Source organism: Nycticebus coucang, chromosome 20 (genome assembly GCF_027406575.1).
Source record: "Nycticebus coucang isolate mNycCou1 chromosome 20, mNycCou1.pri, whole genome shotgun sequence".
Lineage (NCBI taxonomy): Eukaryota > Metazoa > Chordata > Mammalia > Primates > Lorisidae > Nycticebus > Nycticebus coucang.
The window spans coordinates 1,123,753-1,144,423 of NC_069799.1; the positions used below are offsets into that span (position 1 = coordinate 1,123,753).

Consider the following 20,671-nt stretch of genomic DNA (forward strand, 5'->3'; position numbering starts at 1 on the left):
TTTCATAGTTTGGAAAATTGATTTCAGGTGAATTTAGACCACTAACTTGACAGATTTAGAGTATCTCACCATTTAGCTAATGTGTTCTCTTGGACAGCAGCATACGAACCAAATCTATGATCTTTGAGAAAATTGGTGCCGTGTTTCTGGATGAATTCTTCTATAGCTCCTGCCCACCACCGAGCATGTCTATAGCTGTTGCATTTTAAAATAAGCGTCCTTTAAAGAAAAGCAAAATGTGGGAAAGAATGGTTACTCTGTGTTCTGTCTCTTAAAAGAAATTAAAGGATTGAACATTCCCTATTTGGTAGTGTAACAAACATAAATTGAAAATTGTATGCAAAGAACATCAAAAAAGCAGGCTTCTAAAAATTTCCAGTAGAATTTATAAAATTCAATATAAGAAAAGAAATATTCAGGTTACTTATTCACTTACTGACATAAACATGCATAAAGCTACTTACAACAATGCTAGAGCTGCCAGCATGAGGAAGACGGTGACAGGTGTAAAGGAGGTCCTGCTTCTGAGTGTCAGAGAGGTGACAGGTGTAAAAGAGGTCCTGCTTCTGAGTGTCACAGAGGTGACAGGTCTAAAGGAGGTCCTGCTTCTGAGTGTCAGAGAGTTGCTGCCCCTCCAGGGGACACTTCCTTGTAATTCCTGTGACTTCTGGAAATATCGCCGATTGTGCTTTAAGAGAGTCACCCTTCCCTTCTCTGAGTCCACCAAAACTAAGCAAAATGGCATGCTCCGTCCTCCAGACCACAGAAAGTGGTTCCCATATGAGGGCATGAGCCAGGGCCACCCCCTGCCAGGTCAGAGTGAATCCAAGGACTTGCTCAGGAGTGAAAGGAAGACACTCTCTCTGCTGAATTTGGTGTGAGTGTGGGAGGCAGCCACCTTGCTGCCACGGGAGACCAAGGTGAGGACAGAGCAGATTCATAGCAGACAGAGCTGACAATGGCAGGGAACATGTCTCAGCCACTGGTTTGAGCATCAGACTCAGTCATGCCTAACGTGGCTGATTCACTTGCTTTGGCATAAGCCAGTTTGCACTGGATTTTTCTGTTACTAATGACCAAACTACCCTACACTGTTAAAGATTTACAAACATTGGGGAATAAAACTCAGAGTAGGTTATAGAAAGTTTTCTTGATGCCAGACATCAGAATTGACATGAAGAGGTGAGAATAAGTTATCCACAGTTGAAGTTCAAAGGAAAACGTGGTGTTGAAGCTGGCTGTATTTACACCACGGTGCAGAAATTTGCACCACACCAAGGTAAGAAGAGGACTGAGGGTAAGGAGGGAGAGTTTGCAAGGAACTACAAGGCCCCAGTGAGAAGCAGGGCAGGGGCTGTGCCCACAGATTCTAAAACAGACACTTATAAAGGTTAGGGATGTCCAAACTCCTTTCCTCCATATTGGAGACTGATGCTGGCCTTTGTTCACAGCTGATGCTGCTGGAGTGGGAAGCCAGGGCAGGTGGGAGGTGTGGGGCTGAGCCTGGAGCTATGGACTAGAAGGTATGAGGAAGGACGCAGGTGTTTGGGCTGGGCTTGAGTGCTGGTGTAGACACCTGTCCAGCTGAGTGGGACACCCATGGACACCAGTGAGAAGAAACCGACATTGTAGAGGAGCTAAATGACAAGGAGAGGCCTGGACACAGATTGTGCATCAGAGTCCAGGGGAAACAAAGAACAATGCCAAACTCAGGCAGGAGGAGCAAAGGGGAAGAGGCAAGAAACATGTGAGGAGGGAAGGTAAGAACGGCCTCTATGGAACCAGGAAAGCTGCAGCAGGGAGAGTTTGAAAATAAAGGTGAAGAAATAAATGATCTTAAACTGTACTTGGAGGAACTTGGGCTTATCTGATAAAATGACATGGAGCACTGAGACCAGGAAGGACAATGGTGAAAACTGGATTTGTACAAGTCCATTTGGCTCACAAGCGAGAGAGGGTAGGGGACGCAGAGAAGAGGGCCAATAAGGGAACTGTGATGGGGACCAGTGAGAAGTGTGACCTGACTTCTGTGGCTCCCTGGAGAACAAGAATGCAGTGCCAGGAGGAGGGTGCAATGGCTGTGCTGTCACATTTCCAGTAACAATCCTGAACGGTCTGCTCTCTGAGAGTGTGAGAAAATTCAGCATCTTTCTACCACACACACGCACATGTGTATTAGGAGGGCCATATTTGTGTGGTTATGTGTGTGTATGACAGTAACTATGTGTAAGGAGAGAAACAGATATATTCATGTACACAGGGTAAACTATATAGAGACAGGTGCATAAATATGCACACACATATCATCTTCCGAACATATATATATCAAAACATACACGTTACTCACTAAAAAATTACAGATTAAAAATATCCATCATAAATGTACATAAGTATCCTTTTAAGATATCTTTCTTCAAATAGGTAGGTGCAGAAAAATCACTTTTTTAGGTGTTTTGTTAATTAAAAGATACTGATTTATAAAGTAAAATTTTATTTTATTTTTTAAAAACACAATAACTGGTAAATCAGCAAATTGAGTAGCAATTTTGTTCAGGTAGGCATCTATCTACGCATGGGATTGCTAATTATAACTTTTGCACATGGATACTCTATTCTAAATTTATACAGGGAAAAAATAGTAGTGTCATTACTTTTGATTGAGGATGAGATCTAAATTACAATTTTATAACATTTTAGATATCTTTTTTAAGTATTTGAAATTTCTACCTTGAAAGATTATCAATTCGGAGTCCGTATTTTGTTTCTGTCTCCTTCTTCCCCACCTTAATTCTGAATTCTTTGTCTACTAGCAGGACGAAAGCAATGGCACCACTGTCTGGTTTCATATACAGTAAAAAGGAATCTTTCACTATTAACCATCTGTAAGAAATCAATGAGTACTTTTAAGGCTGTATTGAATAAAACAAAAAGACCTAATTATATAATAAGTCTTAAGTAATCTCTCTAGCAGACTATAGACATAATTTCACTTTTTACATGGGGGATTTATTTTTTAAAAATCACTATGAAATGAATAACTTTTTCTAAGAAGTATGGCACCGAGCAATTCAAAATAATTCATTAGCTCTTTAAACACTAATGGTAAAGCTTGGAAGAATGTCCCTGATACTGGCATGTGGGGCTTGAAGAAAGTGTAGAAGGAGTCCCAGCTGCTGGAAGAGTGGCTAGGTTTGCCAACATAAAGTATGATGAAAGAGGTAAATAAGTCTACTGATAAGCAAAACTCCTTAAAAAAACCCAGTAAGCATCCAATATTCCACATGTTCTGTTTTTACATTTCAAATTTTTTGTGGTCTTATTTAATTGGACATGAACATCTCTCAAAAGTATTCTCCCTCACACCTGTAATGCCAGCACTCTGGGAGGTCAAGGTGGGAGAACTGCCTGAGGCCAGGAGTTGGAGACCAGCCTGAGCAAGAGCAAGACCCCATCTCTACTAAAAATAGAAAAAAAAAATAGCCAGGTGTTCTGATGGGCACCTGTAGTCCCAGCTATTCAGGAAGCTGAGGCAGAGGATCACTTGAGCCCAGGAGTTTGAGGTTGCCCTAGCCAGGAAGATAGACTCGAAAAAAATATGTATTTTCCATTCATTCTAATACATACCCAAGAACTTCATAATGGAAACACATACTGTGATAAGCTGAGAGTTAGGGAACAGCACAGAGACCAGCACATAATTTCATCAGACATGGAATTATGTATTTAAAGGAGGTTATAAGGGTAGTGAGGGCATGAAAAATAAATCTATGCTGAAGGGACAGACACTGAAAGAGAAACCAAAACGGGCTAGATGCAGGGAGAGGGGATCTTTTGTTCTGAGGGGAAAAGCTGGCAGCGTTCTCTGGTGTCTGAATGAGGCCAGGAAGGAGCCCAGCACTTAGAGCTCCAAGTGGGGAGGGCTAAGGTGTTGTCCCACTCAGTAGGGAGTGCTACCACAGGGGCTCAGATGGGGCAATGCTACATGTGTCCAGAGAGCAGGTGGGCGCACCCAGGGTCTCAGGGAGTACAGAAAAAAGGAGAGGGAAATGAGCAAAGACCACACCCTGGGGTCTGGAAGCCATGAAAAGGAGGCTGACTTTATATCATGCAACCAGTGTCTCCTAAGCTTGCCTAAAAACAAGAATCTCCTGAGATGTTTCTAAAAAAAAAAACAAAACAGATTCCCAAGCTCCAACCTAGATCCTTTGAAAAGGCCTTTAATACAAAAACTACAGAGTTGCACATTAAATAAGGAACTACTTATGCTCCTGGCTAGGCAATAGGATAATAATGGCACTTGAACTGTTTCAGAAAAAAAGGTACAGACAAGAAAGTGGGGACAGAGTATGGCAGGTCAACCCTTTGCTGCAGTCACACACATCCTACTAATTGGGGTCCTACTAAAATGCAAATTCTGATCCAGTAGGGGTAGAGTTGAGTCTGCATTTCTTACAAGCTAATAGGTGACGGCTGTGTGAGGACCACACTTTGATCAGTTAAGACTCAGGTGACAGGAAGGCATTGACAATGTGAAGAGTGACAGCAGAGATAGGACCCACTTAAGGTCAATGCAGATGGTGACTCTATCATGCTGCACTCAACACCATGTATTCATATTTACTTGCAGTTGTATAGTGGTCAAGTGAATCAATCGATAGCGAAATAGAATAACAATGGGCACAATAACACATATCAGACAAAGTAGAGCATTCTAGGCACTTCCACATCATGGAATAGTAAGGCTGGAACACCTGAATATAAATTAAGTAATACAGAAATACTTAATTCAGCATGAGAATTCAGCATGTAAAATAAATTCATGGGAATTCAGCATGTAAAATAAATCTGCGATAACCCTAAAAAATGAGTGAGGCCGCGTGCCATTTGTCCTTTTGTGCTTGGCTTATTTCTCTTAACACAATACATTCCAATTCCACCTACGTGGCTGCAAAGGTCAGAATTTCCTTCTTTGCATGGCTGAATAATATTCCATTCTAGATACACCACACTTTCTTCATCTATTCTTCTGTCAGTGGACACTTAGGATGATTCCACATCTTGGCTGTTTTGAATAATGGTGCAGGAAACATGGGGAGTAGGTGACGCTTTGATATACCAACTTCCTTTCCATTTAATAAATGCCCAGCAATGGGACTGCTGGATAATATGGTAGTTCTATTTTTCTTTTTTGATAAACTTCCATACTGTTTCCTATAATGGAGACACTAGTTTACACTCTCACTGGCAGTGGGTAAGACTTCCCTTTTCCTCCAGCATTTGTAATTTTTTGTCTTTTGATCACGGCTTTTCCACTTGGGGTGAGGTGGTTTTGATTTGCATTTCCCTGATGATTATAGTGCTGTTGGACATTTTTAAATATATCTGTTGACCATTTGTGTGTCTTCTTTTCAGAAATGTCTATTCAGATACTTTGCCCACTTTTTAATGAGATTTGTTTTTGCTGTTAAGTCATTTGAGTCCCTTGTTGGGTGAATAATTTGCAAATATTTTCCCCCATTCTACAGGTTGTGTCCTCACTCTATTGTTTTCTTTGCTTTTCAGAAGCTGTTTAGTTTAAGATAGTCTCATTTTTCTATTTTTGTTTTTGTTGCCTGTGCTTTTGCAGTCTTAGGCGTAAAATCCTTGCCTAGACCAATGTCCTGAAGCATTTCCATGTTTTTTCTAGCAGTTTCATAGTTTGTGGCCTTATTATTAAGTCTTTAATCCATTTAAGTTGAATTACATATATGGTGAGAGACAGGGGTCTAGTTTCATTCTTCCACAGATGGATGTCTAGTTTTCTCAACTAGATATTAAAGAGAATGTCTTTTCTACAATGTATGTTCTTGGCTCTTTTGTTGAAAGTGAGTTGGCTGTAAGTGTGTGGATTTACTTCTGGGTTCTCTGTACTTTTACATTAGTTGATGTCAGTAATTTTCTACCAGAATACCACAGCACACTGGTGTGCCATGACAGGATCTCAGGCATGCTGTGAAAATTTGTAAAGATCATAAATTAAATTCAATGTATCCAATGTACTCAGCCCTACTATGAAACTAATTTATGGCTTTCACATGAAAGCTATAACCCACTTATAACCCAAGAATAGGGGGAATGGGAAAAGGGAGGGGAGGGACGGGGGAGGTAGATGGAGGGAGAATATACTTACTGTATATTCTCTCTCTCTCTCTCTCTTTTTTTGCAGTTTTTGGCTGGGGGCAGGTCTGAACCTGATACCTCCTATATACAGGGCCAGAGCCCTACCCCTTTGAGCCACAGGCGCCTTCCTATATATTCGCTTTTTTACTTTTTTTTTTTTGATTGACATAATTTAAGTGTGCCGCAGAAGTTTAACTATAGGTATAAGTGTGCCATTAGATAAAAAAAAGTTGAAAAACACTGTTTATTAATGCTCTGCGTGTTTATTTTTATGCCACATTATACTCTTTTGGATACTTATAGCTTTGTAGCTTATTTTTTTTTATTAAATCACAGCTGTGTACATTAATGCGATCATGGGGCACCATACACTGGTTTTATAGACCATGTGACACATTTTCATCACACTGGTTAACATAGCCTTCCTGGCATTTTCTTAGTTATTTTGTTAAGACATTTACATTCTACATTTACTTAGTTTCACATATACCCTTGTAAGATGCACCGCAGGTGTAATCTCACCAATCTAGCTCCCTCCATCCACCTCCCTCCCCACTCCCTTTCCCCATTCCCCCTATTCTTGGGTTATAACTGGGTTATAGCTTTCATGTGAAAGCCATAAATTAGTTTCATAGTAGGGCTGAGTACATTGGATACTTTTTCTTCCATTCTTGAGATACTTTACTAAGAAGAATATGTTCCAGCTCTATCCATGTAAACATAAAAGAGGTAAAGTCTCCATCTTCCTTTAAGGCTGCATAATATTCCATGATGTACGTATACCACAATATGTTAATCCATTCATGGATCGATGGGCACTTGGGCTTTTTCCATGACTTAGCAATTATGAACTGGGCTGCAATAAACATTCTGGTACAAATATCTTTGTTATGATGTGACTTTTGGTCTTCTGGGTATATGCCTAGTAGAGGAATTATAGGATTGAATAGCAGGTCTATTTTTAGATCTCTAAGTGTTCTCCAAACATCTTTCCAAAAGGAATGTATTAATTTGCATTCCCACCAGCAGTGTAGAAGTGTTCCCTTTTTTCCACATCCATGCCAACATCCCTGGTCTTGGGATTTTGTGATATAGGCTAATCTTACTGGAGTTAGATAATATCTCCAAGTAGTTTTGATTTGCATTTCTCTGATGATTAAAGACAATGAGCATTTTTTCATATGTCTGTAGGCCGTGCACCTGTCTTCTTCAGAGAAGTTTCTCTTCAAGTCCCTTGCCCAACCTGCGATGGGATCACTTGTTCTTTTTTTGCTTATAGGTTTGAGTTCTCTGGGGATTCTGGTTATTAAACCTTTGTCAGAGACATAACCTGCAAATATCTTATCCCATTCTGAGGGCTGTTTGCTAGCTGTACTTACTGTGTTATTAGCTGAGCATAAAGAAGCTTTTTAGTTTGATCAGGTCCCAGTTGCCCAGGGGAGTCCTCCTCATAAAATACTCACCCAGACCGATTTCTTCAAGGGTTGTCCCTGCGCTCTCTTATAGTATTTTTATAGTTTCATGTCTTAAGTTTAAATCTTTCATCCAGTGAGAGTCTATCTTAGTTAATGGTGAAAGGTGTGGGTCCACTTTCAGTGTTCTCCAGGTTGCGAGCCAGTTCACCCTGCACCATTTGTTAGTATTTTCCCCACTGAATGTTTTTAATTGGCTTGTCAAAGATCAAGTAACAATAAGTAGCTGGATTCATCTCTTGGTTCTCTATTCTGTTCCAGACATCTACTTCCCTGTTTTTGTGCCAATACCATGCTGTTTTGATCACTATCGATTTGTGGTATAGTCTGAGGTCTGGTAGCATGATTCCTCCAGCTTTGTTTTTATTTCTGAGAAATGTCTTGGCTATTTGAGGTTTTTTCTGGTTCCATATATTGAAGTATTGTTTTTTCAAGATCTTTAAAGTATGACAGTAGAGCTTTAATAGGGATTGCATTAAAATTGTATATTGCTTTGGGGAGTATGAACATTTTAACAATGTTGATTCTTCCCAGACATGAGCATGGTATGTTTTTCCATTTGTTAACATTTTCAGCTATTTCTTTTCTTAGAGTTTCATAGTTCTCTTTATAGAGATCTTTCACGTCCTTTGTTAGATAAACTCCCAAATATTTCATCTTCTTTGGCACTACTAAGAATGGAATAGAGTCCTTAATTGTTTTTTCAGCTTGACTATTGTTGGTATATATAAAGGCTACCGATTTATGAATGTTGATTTTCTAACCTGAGATGCTGCTGTATTCCTTGATCACTTCTAAGAGTTTTGTAGTAGAATCCCTGATGTTTTCCAGATATACAATCATATCATCTGCGAAGAGCGAAAGTTTGATCTATTCTGATCCTATATGTATACCCTTGATTGCCTTTTCTTCCCTAATTGCAGTGGCTAAAACTTCCATTACAATGTTAAAAAGCAATGGAGACAATGAGCAACCTTGTCTGGTTCCTGATCTGAGTGGAAATGATTCCAATTTAACTCCATTCAATACGATATTGGCTGTGGGTTTGCTGTAGATGGCCTCTATCAGTTTAAGAAATGTCCCTTCTATACCAATTTTCTTTCTTTCTTTTTTTTTTCTTTTTTGCAATATAAACAGAACTCAAGTTTTGTTTTATTTTTTGTCTTTTTTTTTTTTTAACAAGTCTGTTAAGAGTAATACCGGTTACACAGCTGTAACCTTCTTAAGGAAAAGGACCATTAAGTTAGCAACAAATACTTGCTGGTGAAAACACATTACTAGCATTTCAAAAATTTACAAATTTAACAAAATATTCTAAACAGCAATCTTCACATGTGTAAACAAAGTATTAATAACTGGCTTATCCAGTTTCCACTGCACATCAAACAGGCTGAAAAGTGAGAGAAATCACCTTTGATTTTAAAAGAGTAATAATAAAAACTAAACTAATTTATACCCACATATTATGATCCTAAGGGATATTTTGGGAGGAGAATGCTGGAGGGAATTAGAGACAGGCTAAACTTAACATCATCTACTGTAACAATCTGTTCATTTACTCATATTGCCTTGATACTTTACAATGATTTTTTTTCCTATAGGATAATACTATTGTTGCTGTAGAACCTATAATTCTTTTATTTCCCTAAAGAAATGATCTATTTCCCATTAGATTTCATAAACACACTTGAAACTTCAGACACAATAGGAGAATGGTTCCCTTTTGATTTTTCTGAGGCCTTCTCTCTGTAACATCAGAGATGTTAACAGTTAGGCCTATACATACATGCTGCCATAGAGAGTTGGGTGGTACGTGCACCTCCTATTTTGATTGAAGAAGACACCAATGGGCATTGTTCTGGATGCCCTAGAACAGCAGGGTGAAAGCATCAGCAAATTCACTGACTATATCAGCAAAGTGAAGGAATAAACCTAGCTTTCCTGGTGATAGGGTTGCAGCAGAAATTGAGTTGCAGTTTGCCCCTCACCAATTTTCTTAAGTGTTCTGATCAGGAAGGGATGCTGGATATTATTAAAAGCTTTTTCGGCATCAATTGAGAGAATCATATGGTCTTTGTTTTTTAATTTGTTTATGTGCTGAATTATACTTATAGATTTATGGATATTGAACCAGCCTTGAGACCCTGGGATAAAACCGACTTGGTCATGATGTATAATTTGTTTGATGTGTTGCTAGATTCTGTTTGTTAGGATCTTGTTGAATGTTTTTGCATGTATATTCATTAGTGATATTGGTCTATAATTTTCTTTTTTTGTTGGGTCTATTTCTGGTTTGGGGATCAGGGTGATGTTTGCTTCATAGAACGTGTTGGGTAGTCTTCCTTCTTTTTCTACATTTTGGAACAGGTTGAGTAATACAGGTACTAATTCCTCTTTAAAGGTTTGGTAGAATACTGACGTGAAGCCATCTGGTCCCGGGCTTTTCTTTTTAGGGAGGTTTTGTACGGTTGATGCTATTTCAGAACTTGATATAGGCCTGTTTAACATTTCCACTTCATTCTGGCTAAGTCTTGGAAGGTTACGTGCTTCCAAGTATTGGTCAATTTTCTTCAGATTTTCATATTTCTGAGAATAAAGTTTCTTGTAATATTCATTAAGGATTTTTTGAATTTCTGAGGAGTCTGTTGTTATTTCATCTTTGCCATTTCTGGTTGATGAGATTAGAGAGTTTACTCTTTTTTTTCCTGGTTAGGTTAGCGAAAGGTTTATCTATTTTATTGACCTTTTCAAAAAACCAACTTTTTGATTTTTTGATCTGTTGTATAATTCTTTTGTTTTCAATTTGATTTAATTGCTCTTATTTTGGTTATTTCTTTTCTTCTACTGGGTTTGGGGTTGGAATGTCCTTCCTTTTCCAGTTGCTTGAGATGTCTCATTAAGTTGTTAACTTCCTCTCTTTCCGTTCTCTTGAGGAAGGCTTGCAGTGCTATAAATTTTTCTCTTAGGACTGCCTTTGTGGTACCCAGAGGTTCTGATAATTCATGTCTTCATTGTCGTTTTGTTCCAAAAATTTGGCAATTTCCATCTTAATCTCATCTCTGACCCAGCTATCATTCAGCATATGGTTATTTAACTTCCATGTTTTTGTATGACTATGCAGATTCCTGCTGTTACTGAGCTCAACTTTTATTCCATGGTGGTCTCAGAAGATGCAAGGAATAATTTCTATTCCTTTGAATTTACAGAGGTTAGACTTGTGACCTAAGATGTGACTGATATTGGAGTATTTTCCATGGGCTTATGAGAAGTATGTGTATTCAGTTTTTTTTGGATGAAATGTTCTGTAGATGTCTGCTAAATCCAAATGTTGGATGGTTAGGTTGAAATCTAAAATTTCTTTGCTCAGCTCCTTATTGGAGGATCAATCCAACACTTTCAAAGGAGTGTTGAAATCTCCAACTATTATGGAGCTGGAGGAAATCAAGTTGCTCATGTCTGTTAGAGTTTCTCTTATATATTGAGGTGCATTCTGGTTGGGTGCATAGATATTAATAATTGAGATCTCATCATAGTGAGTATTACCCTTAACAAATATGAAGTGACCATTCTTGTCCTTCCTTACTTTTGTTGGTTTAAAGCCTATTGTATCTGCAAATAAAATTGCAACACCTGCTTTTTTCTGATTACCATTTGCCTGAAATATGGATGACCATCCTTTCACCCTGAGTCTGTATTTGTCTTTTAAGTTAAGATGTGACTCTTTCATCTCTTGGTTCTCTATTCTGTTCCAGACATCTACTTCTCTGTTTTTGTGCCAGTACCATACTGTTTTGATCACTATCGATTTGTAGTATAGTCTGAGGTCTGGTAGCGTGATTCCTCCTGCTTTTTTTTTATTTTTGAGTAATGTCTTGGCTATTCGAGGTTTTTTCTGATTCCATATAAAACAAAGAATTATTTTTTCATGATCTTTAAAGTATGACAGTGGAGCTTTAATGGGGATTGCATTGAAATTATATATTGCTTTGGGTAGTATGGACATTTTAACAATGTTGATTCTTCCCAACCATGAGCATGGTATATTTTTCCCTTTGTTAACATTCTCAGCTATCTCCTTTCTTAGAGTTTCATAGTTCTCTTTATATAGATCTTTCACGTCCTTTGTTATATAAACTCCCAAGTATTTCATCTTCTTTGGCACTACTGTGAATGGGATAGAGTCCTTAATTGTTTTTTCAACTTGACTATTGTTGGTATATATAAAGGCTACCGATTTATGAATGTTGATTTTGTAACCTGGGACACTGCTGTATTCCTTAATCACTTCTTACCGTTACTTAATCTTTGACAAGCCAATTAAAAACATTCAGTGGGGAAAAGATTCCCTATTTAACAAATGGTGCTGGGTGAACTGGCTGGCAACCTTTAGAAGACTGAAACTGGACCCACACCTCTCACCATTAACCAAGATAGACTCTCACTGGATTAAAGATTTAAACCTAAGACATGAAACTATAAAAATACTAGAAGAGAGTGTAGGGAAAACCCTTGAAGAAATTGGGTTGGGTGAGTTTTTTATGAGAAAGACCCCCCAGACAATTGAAGCTGCTTCAAAAATACACTATTGGGACTTGATCAAACTAAAAAGCTTCTGCACAGTCAAGAACACAGTAAGCAAAGCAAGCAAACAGCCTTCAGAATGGGAGAAGATATTTGCAGGTTATGTTCTCGTCAAAGGTTTAATAACCATAATCCACAGAGAACTCAAACGCATTAGCAAGAAAAGAACAAGGGATCCCATTGCAAGCTGGGCAAGGGACTTGAAGAGAAACTTCTCCGAAGAAGACAGGCGCACGGCCTTCAGACATATGAAAAAATGCTCATCATCTTTAATCATCAGAGAAATGCAAATCAAAACTACTTTGAGATATCATCTGACTCCAGTGAGACTAGCCTATATCACAAAATCCCAAGACCAGAGATGTTGGCGTGGATGTGGAGAAAAGGGAACACTTCTGCACTGCTGGTGGGAATGCAAATTAATACATTCCTTTTGGAAAGAGATATGGAGAACACTTAAAGATCTAAAAATAGATCTGCCATTCAATCCTGTAATCCCCCTACTGGGCATATACCCAGAAGACCAAAAATCACACCATAACAAAGATATCTGTATCAGAATATTTATTGCAGCCCTATTCATAATTGCTAAGTCATGGAAAAAGCCCAAGTGCCCATCGATCCACGAATGGATCAATAAATTGTGGTATATGTACACCATGGAATATTATGCAGCCTTAAAGAAAGATGGAGACTTTACCTCTTTCATGTTTACATGGATGGAGCTGGAACACATTCTTCTTAGTAAAGTGTCCCAAGAATGGAAGAAAAAGTACCCAATGTACTCACCCTTATTATGAAACTAATGTAGGACCTTCACATGAAAGCTATATCCCAGTTATAACCTAAGACTAGGGAGAAAGGGGAAAGTGAGAGGAGGGAGGGAGGAGGGAGGGGGGAGGGAGGGGGGAGGGAGGGAGGAGGGAGGGGGAAGAAGGGGGATTAATGGGATTACACCTGCAGTGTATCTTACAAGGGTATGTGTGAATCCTAGTAAATGTGGAATGTAAAGGTCTTAGCAAAATAACTAAGAAAATGCTACAAAAGCTATGTTAACTAATGTGATGAAAATGTGTCAAACGATATATGAACCAAGTGTATGGTGCCCCATGATCATACTAATGAACACAGCTATGGTTTAATAAAAAAAAATAAAAATAAAAGTGCGATATCAACTTAACAATACGGGGGGAAGTGGGAAAGGGGGGGGTGGGTAGAGGGAGGGGAATCGGTGGGATCACACCTGTGGTGCATCTTACAGGGGTATTTGCGAAACTTGGTAAATGTAGAATGTAAATGTTTTGGCACAGTAACTGAGATAACGCCGGAAAGGCTATGTTAACCACTGTGATAAAAATGTGTCAAATGGTTTATGAAGTGAGTGTATGATGCCCCATAATCATATCATTGTATACAGTTATGATTTAATAAAAAATTAAAAAAAAAAGTGCGATATCATGTAAGCATTCTAAATCAGCACATTGTACCCCATAAATGCCTTAATGTAGACATGAAAAAAAAAAAAAAGATGTGACTCTTGTATGCAACAAATATCTGGCCTGAGTTTTTGTATCCAGTCAGCTAACCTGTGCCTCATTAGAGGACAGTTTAAGCCATTCACACTAATGGAGAATATTGAGAAGTCTGGTAAAATTTTGGGTATTGAGTTTTTCGAAAGTCCAGTGGATTTTTAATCCTTTCACCACTGTGGAAGTTGGAGTTTGATCAAAAATTTCTGAATGAGTTTACTTTTGTGGTAGAGGATTGGGCTGGTCATTATGGAGGATAGGTCTGAGAATATCCCGAAGAACTGGTTTGGTTATGGCAAATTTCTTCAACATATTAATGTCATTAAAGCATTTAATTTCTCCATCGTAAATGAAACTCAGTTTAGCTGGATACAGGATCTTGGGTTGAAAGTTATTTTGTTTTAGGAGATTAAAAGTCGATGACCACCCTCTTCTGGCTTGAAAAGTTTCAGCAGAGAGATCTACAGTCATTCTAATATTCTTCCCTTTGTAGGTAATGGATTTCTTACGTCTGGCTGCTTTCAGAATTTTCTCCTTCATATTAACTTTAGTGAAGTTAATTATGATATGCCTGGGGGATGTCTTACTGGGATTGAGTCGTGCTGGGGTTCTGAAACTGTCTGCTATCTGAATTTCAGAATTTCTTGGCATGTCTGGAGAATTCTCTTTCATAATTTCATGGCGAAGGGCCGCTGTGCCCAGCAAAGCCACTTCATCACTTTCAGGGATTCCAATGTGGCAGATATTAGCCTTCTTTGAATTATCCCAGAGCTCTCTGAGAGAATGATCCATTTTTGCTCTCCATTTCTCTTCCTCTTTGAGAGTTTGGGAGTGTTCAAAGGCTTTGTCTTCAATGTCAGAAATCCTTTCTTCTGCTTGCTTCACTCTGTTACTGAGGGATCCTACTGCATTTTTAAGACCTTTGAGGGCTGTAAATTCTTGCTTCAGTGCATCAAAATCTTTGGTGGTTTTGTCTTTAAATTTGTTAAAACTTGAGACAACTTTTGAATTTCTCCTCAAATTTCTAATTCCAACTTTTGAATTGCTGCTTGAATTTCTAATTCCAAATTTTCCTCCATTTTATTAATTTTGTTTGCAATCCAAATTCTAAATTCAATTTCTGACATCTCGGCCAGCTGTTTATGAATGGGATCTTCAGTTACATCTGCCATATCTTTCCTTTGGGGGGGGGGTTTGATCTATTCTGGTTATTCATGTTACCAGAGTTTTCCCTCCGATTCCACCCCATGGTTGTTTTACAGCATTTGATTTTTCCCCTGGAGCTTTGTCGAGGACCTGTACAGTGCTATGACCTGAGAAACTGGGGACCTGTTTGGTGTGGTGGGGCAAGTGGTTCTGTCTTGTTTTCAGCTTGTTTCTGTTCGACCCTAGTGAAATAGTTACGCTGGGTTGAGGTCTCAGCTGTGAGGAAATATCAGCAATTAAGTCACCCCGCCCCCCCCCAGGCAACAATTGGAAAAGAAAAATCAAACCTTCTTACAACCACATTCAGGGCACCACCTGAATAGTCCTCAGGTGATTGGGTCAGTTCAAAAGGTCCAAATTAATTGTCTCAGTTAGCACCTGTCTCAGGTGGGAGAGTTTAAAAGTTCTTTGGGAAGTAGATCACAGGGGTCTGGTAACTACTCTGATATGGCTTGCTCCAGTGCTGCATGGATTCAGGAGGAGCCACCCAGCAAATAGATCAGTCTGGGAAGTTTGATACCTCCTTCCCCACCTTGAACCTCTGTCACACCCGGTCACTGATAGCCCCGCAGTTGGCTGACCCAGTTGCCTGTAGTGAACAGATACTCCAGGTGTTTGCACCTGCCTGAATCACAAGGAAATCTATTTTTGCTCAGCCAGGCTGCTGCACTCTGCCTCTATCTAGCAGGGCAGGTGAGGCCTGACAACCTTGGGCGCTTGATGTAGGCTGGGGGATGTTCACTTAGTTCCAGCCCCACCAGATTGATGTTACTGACAGAACAGAACAAATTTGCGGGAATTTGTTTCTGTCCCTGCTAAATTCCCCTGCAGAAGAGAAGGTGTTTTGAGTTCCCAGAGCCCGCGCCTCAGGCCCTGTCTTTGCTTCTTCAGGTTTGTATTCGGTTACCCGTCAGTTCTAGCCTCCTGTCTTCCTTTGTCTGACGATCCCCTGAGGGCCAGGTGTGTCTTAGGCTCAGTAAAGCAGTCCTCTGGGTCAGCCCCGCCCTGGGAACTTCCTGGGACTGCGAGTGCGTTTATAGTCACTGCGCTCTACCCAGGTCGGTACCACCTCAGGCAAACCCTTTACTCACGGGGCCTGCGTTTCTGTCCCAGATCTGTTGCATGGTGGTTGTCACCTGAGTAGATGCCAGGCCTCCTCTGGTTGCCCAGGGAGACAGGGGGTGTGGCTTCAGAATATACAGGAGTGAGCCCTATTATTGCTAAAAGACGGCTGCTGCTCTGTGCTTCAGGGCACTGCTGTTCCAGTCTGGTTCCCTCTCAGCCGACCATCCTCTCCTCACTCCTGTGCCCCAGAGTCAGCACTGACCAGCTGCCAATTTAGGCACTTTCCATATCCCTCAAGAAATCACCCTAGAATCTGGACTCCTGGGGGACAGGCCTCCAGACCTCAGAGTGAGAGTGGAGGGGAGTGCTGGGAGCTCAGACTTGCAGGTAGAGAATATATTACAGTTTTATACAGTTTTATGCCTGGCAGGAGAATGCCATGGCACCCTAGTAGGGGAGGTAGGTCCAGTTTTTAGAGGGTCTCTCCTGTGAAGTGTAGTGGGAGGACCTTTGAACTCTGCTGGTTTGTTTGTGGGGCATTCTGAGCCTTTCTCATGGGGGAGGGGAGGGGACTCCCATCCACTTGGTGATGGATTTTGTACCTTTTGTTTGTATCCTTGGGGTCGCAGCTGGCCTCAGCAGGGTTGATGTGCATTCTTCAACCTTCTCTCTTGGTGAAGCTCAAATCCACCAGGTTACTTGCTAAATTTCTGTTCTTTAACTCTCCTTCTGGACGGGAGCCTCTGTGGAAAGCTGGCTTCAGTCAGCCATCTTGTCTCTGCCCCCTTTGTAGCTTATTTTGAAGTCAGGTAGTGTGATGCCTCCAGTTTTGTTCATTTTGCTCAGGATTGCTTTGTCTATTCAATGTCTTTTGTGGTTCCAAACAAATTTTAGATTGTTTTCTCTATTTCTGTGAAAACCATCATTGGCATTTTGATAGGGATTGCATTGAATATGTAGATCACTTAGGCAGTATGGTCACTCAACAACATTAATTCTTCCAATCCATAAGATGTCATGTCTTTCTATTTGTGTTCTCTTCAACTTCTCTAGTGTTTTGGAGCTGTTCTTTTTAATAGTCATTAGCTATTAGATAAAGTGATTCCTGGTCTTTATTTAAAGCCCTTCCTAATTATGCTGTTCATGAAAACTCCTCTGATTTCTTTCCTTTGTCTCTTTTGTCAAAGATTTTTTTTTTTCCCCTTTAACAGAAAGATAAGTATCCAGTAAGGAATCCATGAGCAGTGTTCTGGAGTCAGCTGCAGAGTCAAGCAGTCAAGCACCTGCCCTCCAAGCAGCCTCCCTGGGCTCCAGTTCCAGCTCTGCCACTCTCATGCTTGTGTGTATTTGGGCAATTAAGCCTGATGTCTAAATCTATACCATGAGAATAACATGGAACATGGAACCTGAGGACATGGCAGCAATATCCTATCCATGCCTATCTATAAAGCATTAACTAAGATGACTCACACAGTGTGAGCTATTGTGACTAGTCTGCTGTAAATCATGTGACATGATCGTCTGCTCCAAGGAGCTGTGTCCTCCTGTGTTGCTGCTTGCCATAGCATAAAATTGCAGACAGGCCCAGTTGAACCAGCCCTCACCTCCACAGACTCATCCCTCCTGTTCTCCCACCACATCAGTATGTTCTTCAGACTTGCCAAGCTCATTCTTTGCTGATCCTCAGCCTAGAAACTCTTTCTTTCAGGTCCTCCCATGGACAGTCCCTTCTGCTTACACATCTCTCTACAGGGAGGGCACTCCAGCCAAAAAAGTTGTCCTCCACCATTCCTCACCCCAACCCTGCTCCTTCATGTTGGCCTGCTTTAGCTTCTTTGCAGCACATCTGCAAGTATTTATCTGTCTGCGTGTTTGTTGTCTCCTGCACTAGAGGTAACAGGAAAAGTGGCTGCCATGTCCACTGCTATCTGCCCAGTGCCTAGAATAATCTAGCAGCCCAGAGCCAGTCATCAGGCAAAGTCATCATCTCAGCTAAGTAACGGTTGTATGAATGGCCCTCAGAGGGTAAATGAAACCAGGAAAATGTTGTTACTGTCTAGAACTTTTAATTCTTGGCATTGCTCAGAGTTCAGTGAAGTAAAGCACCTTTTTCTCTTACAACATTATTTGAGATAAGAAACTTAACATCCAGCCTGCTACCAGGTAACAGAGAAGTTACTTAATGAATGTGCTGCTGTCTGAGCACCTGTTTTACCCTTAAAATGAAATGGTTCCTGTGTTTGGTTTTTTTTTTTTATTTCTTCTTTTTACTCATCTCTGAGATAAGGTCATTATGAAACTTGATTTAAAGTTTAATCACCCTGTTTCTTCAATTTGTCAACATAGAACAAAAGAGAAAAGGGGGGTTATAAGCAAATGTTACCTTTAAAAGTGACTTCTACTTGGACATTAATACAATAGTTGTCTAGAGTGAGAAACATTCTACACTTACTTCGTCAGGGATACTTTATCATCTATATACAATCTCGGATATTTTAAATCTCACAAATGTGATTCAGGAAATACTTGTTAACTTAGAATCAAGACTTTAATCTTTAAAGATTTACACAATTTAAAATGATGATACATTTCATTCTAGGGAGGATCTTATCTTTTTAGACTATCCTGTAGAAGCATGATTTAATCCAAAGTTTATAAAGAGGAGATGTGTTTCTTTTATGGAACAGAGTCCCACCAGTCTTTCCTGGCTGCTGCTTTTTATGGAGGTTGAACTCAAAAATCAGCTCCTCAGGGCCCTCCCTTGATGTCTGGAGTTAAAGTCACCCTCTCTAGTCCCATATCCCTCGTGGCTCCATTTTTTCCCTTCAAAGCCCTTATCATCACCTGAATTTAGCAACTTGCGTGGCTTATTGACATAGTGCCTGTGTGCCCCCTCTGCTAGGATTTTATGAGGGCAAGGACTGCTTTCACAGAACCTAGAAAACAACCTGGCATCTTCTAGATACTCAGTGAATGCCTAACTGAGCCAGACCAAGGCTCCCATCCGTGCAGTAGGGGCCTTAAGGTGGCTTGTCCCAGACTGAACTCTGAGATAAGGAAGGATGTATATCAAGTAGTTCACGGAAGAGCTTATTAGGGAGATGGTGCCAAGAAGCACCAGTAGGGAACAGAAGAAAGACAGGAATAAAAAGCAAGAAAGGTAGCCACAAATGCTGTGTTTTCATGCATTTTATTACAGGCAACCGGGCCATAGACAGCTGGGGAGGTCTGGGAGATGGGGAGAATGTGCTACAGAACCACCCTTAGCCCTCCTCACTGAGGGCTGCTGTCCTGGCTCTGCACACATGTGAGGGCTCTGACAGCCTAGAGAGTCTTTGGTCAAAGAATCACAGGTACTTAAAGACCGAAACACATGGTCAGCATATCACAGCCACTACAAGCAGTGAATGACTAGAAAGCAGGGGACAGAAAGTGTCTGCACCAGGGCCCCTGTGGGCTGGAACAGCCAGCATCCAAGAGCACAGGTGGGGCAGGAGCCAGTGGCAGGAGCAGGCTGCATGACATCTGGTCCAGGTATCCCCCAGGGATCAGTTTAATCTGTGGTGAGAAGATGCTTTTGGGGGAAGTCTCTGGATTTCCTGCCTTGTCACTTATATCCAGCATGAGTACAAATGAGAGAAGCTTACATGAAAGCTCACAATTCTTCTGGTATATTATTTCTCTTCTTAGTTTGTTGGCAGCTTATTATTCTCTTCTCAGTTTGTTGGCAGCTTATTTTTTTCTTCCAAGCTCTCTAGACATGGAATGGTGGCATAGATCCCACCATGTGTATTAATTTTATGTATTTTTGAATATACACATAGCTCAATTTCATTTTTACATATAAACTCGCTTATTTTCAAGTTGGGGAAATATTATATGTAGATTTCTTATTCATATTTTAATGGTTTTTCCAAATCCCAGCACCTTATTACTACAACAGTTACTGTTTACCATACACAAGACTTGGAGGACATAGGTAAGGATCAGACGAGAACACGGCTCCTTCAGGAGCCTTTAGTTGGGTGAGATGTAAGATATAAAGTTTGCTGTCTACACACACTTGCCATGACATACATTTGTCACAAATGCAACTCTAAAATCATCCCTGAAATATGCCTAATTTTACTTGTCTTTTAGTTTTTTGAAGTGTATAGTTCACTGGTTTTTATTATACTCATAATGAAGTTGTATAACCATTACAACCATCCTTAATAGTTCAAGAATATTTTCAATACTCAAAAAAGCAATACCATGCCCACTAACAGAATTAAATTAACAAAAACCATAGGTCAAGAAAACCACAGGTACTTAAAGACTGAAACACATGGTCAGCGTGTCACAGCCACCACGAGTAGTTAATGACTAGAAAGCAGGGGACAAACTCTAGCCCCTGGGAACCCCTTATCTATTCTGTCTCTACAGATTTGTCTATTCTGGACATTTAATATAAATAGAGCCATATATTATATAGCCTTTTGTTCCTGACTTTCTTTAAATTTATGTTTGCAAAGTTTATCCATGTTATAGCATGTATTAGTACTTCATCCCCTTTTTAACTTAAATTTTAAAACTTTATTCAAATACAATTTACATATCTTAAAACTTACATTTTAAAGTATACAATTCAATGGTTTCTAGGATATTCACAGAGTTGTG

At 40.0% G+C, this 20,671-nt stretch overlaps 1 protein-coding gene and 1 long non-coding RNA gene across 7 annotated transcripts in view; one reads left to right on the forward strand and one right to left on the reverse strand.

Annotated features, from left to right (window-relative positions):
• The window catches only part of PLD1 (phospholipase D1), a 354,936-nt gene that overhangs the window by 200,069 nt on the left and 134,196 nt on the right, over positions 1 to 20,671 (reverse strand). For all 6 annotated transcript variants that reach the window (XM_053572730.1, XM_053572727.1, XM_053572729.1 and 3 more), the window contains 2 exons: positions 2,728 to 2,880; positions 70 to 219 (listed from right to left, as the gene is read on the reverse strand). In XM_053572730.1, coding sequence (XP_053428705.1) covers positions 70 to 219; positions 2,728 to 2,880 — 303 coding nt within the window. The remainder of the gene's footprint in view (positions 1 to 69; positions 220 to 2,727; positions 2,881 to 20,671) is intronic.
• The window catches only part of LOC128572687 (uncharacterized), a 45,302-nt gene continuing 25,794 nt past the window's right edge, over positions 1,164 to 20,671 (forward strand). The window contains exon 1 of the long non-coding RNA XR_008376232.1: positions 1,164 to 1,279. This is a non-coding gene — a long non-coding RNA (uncharacterized LOC128572687). The remainder of the gene's footprint in view (positions 1,280 to 20,671) is intronic.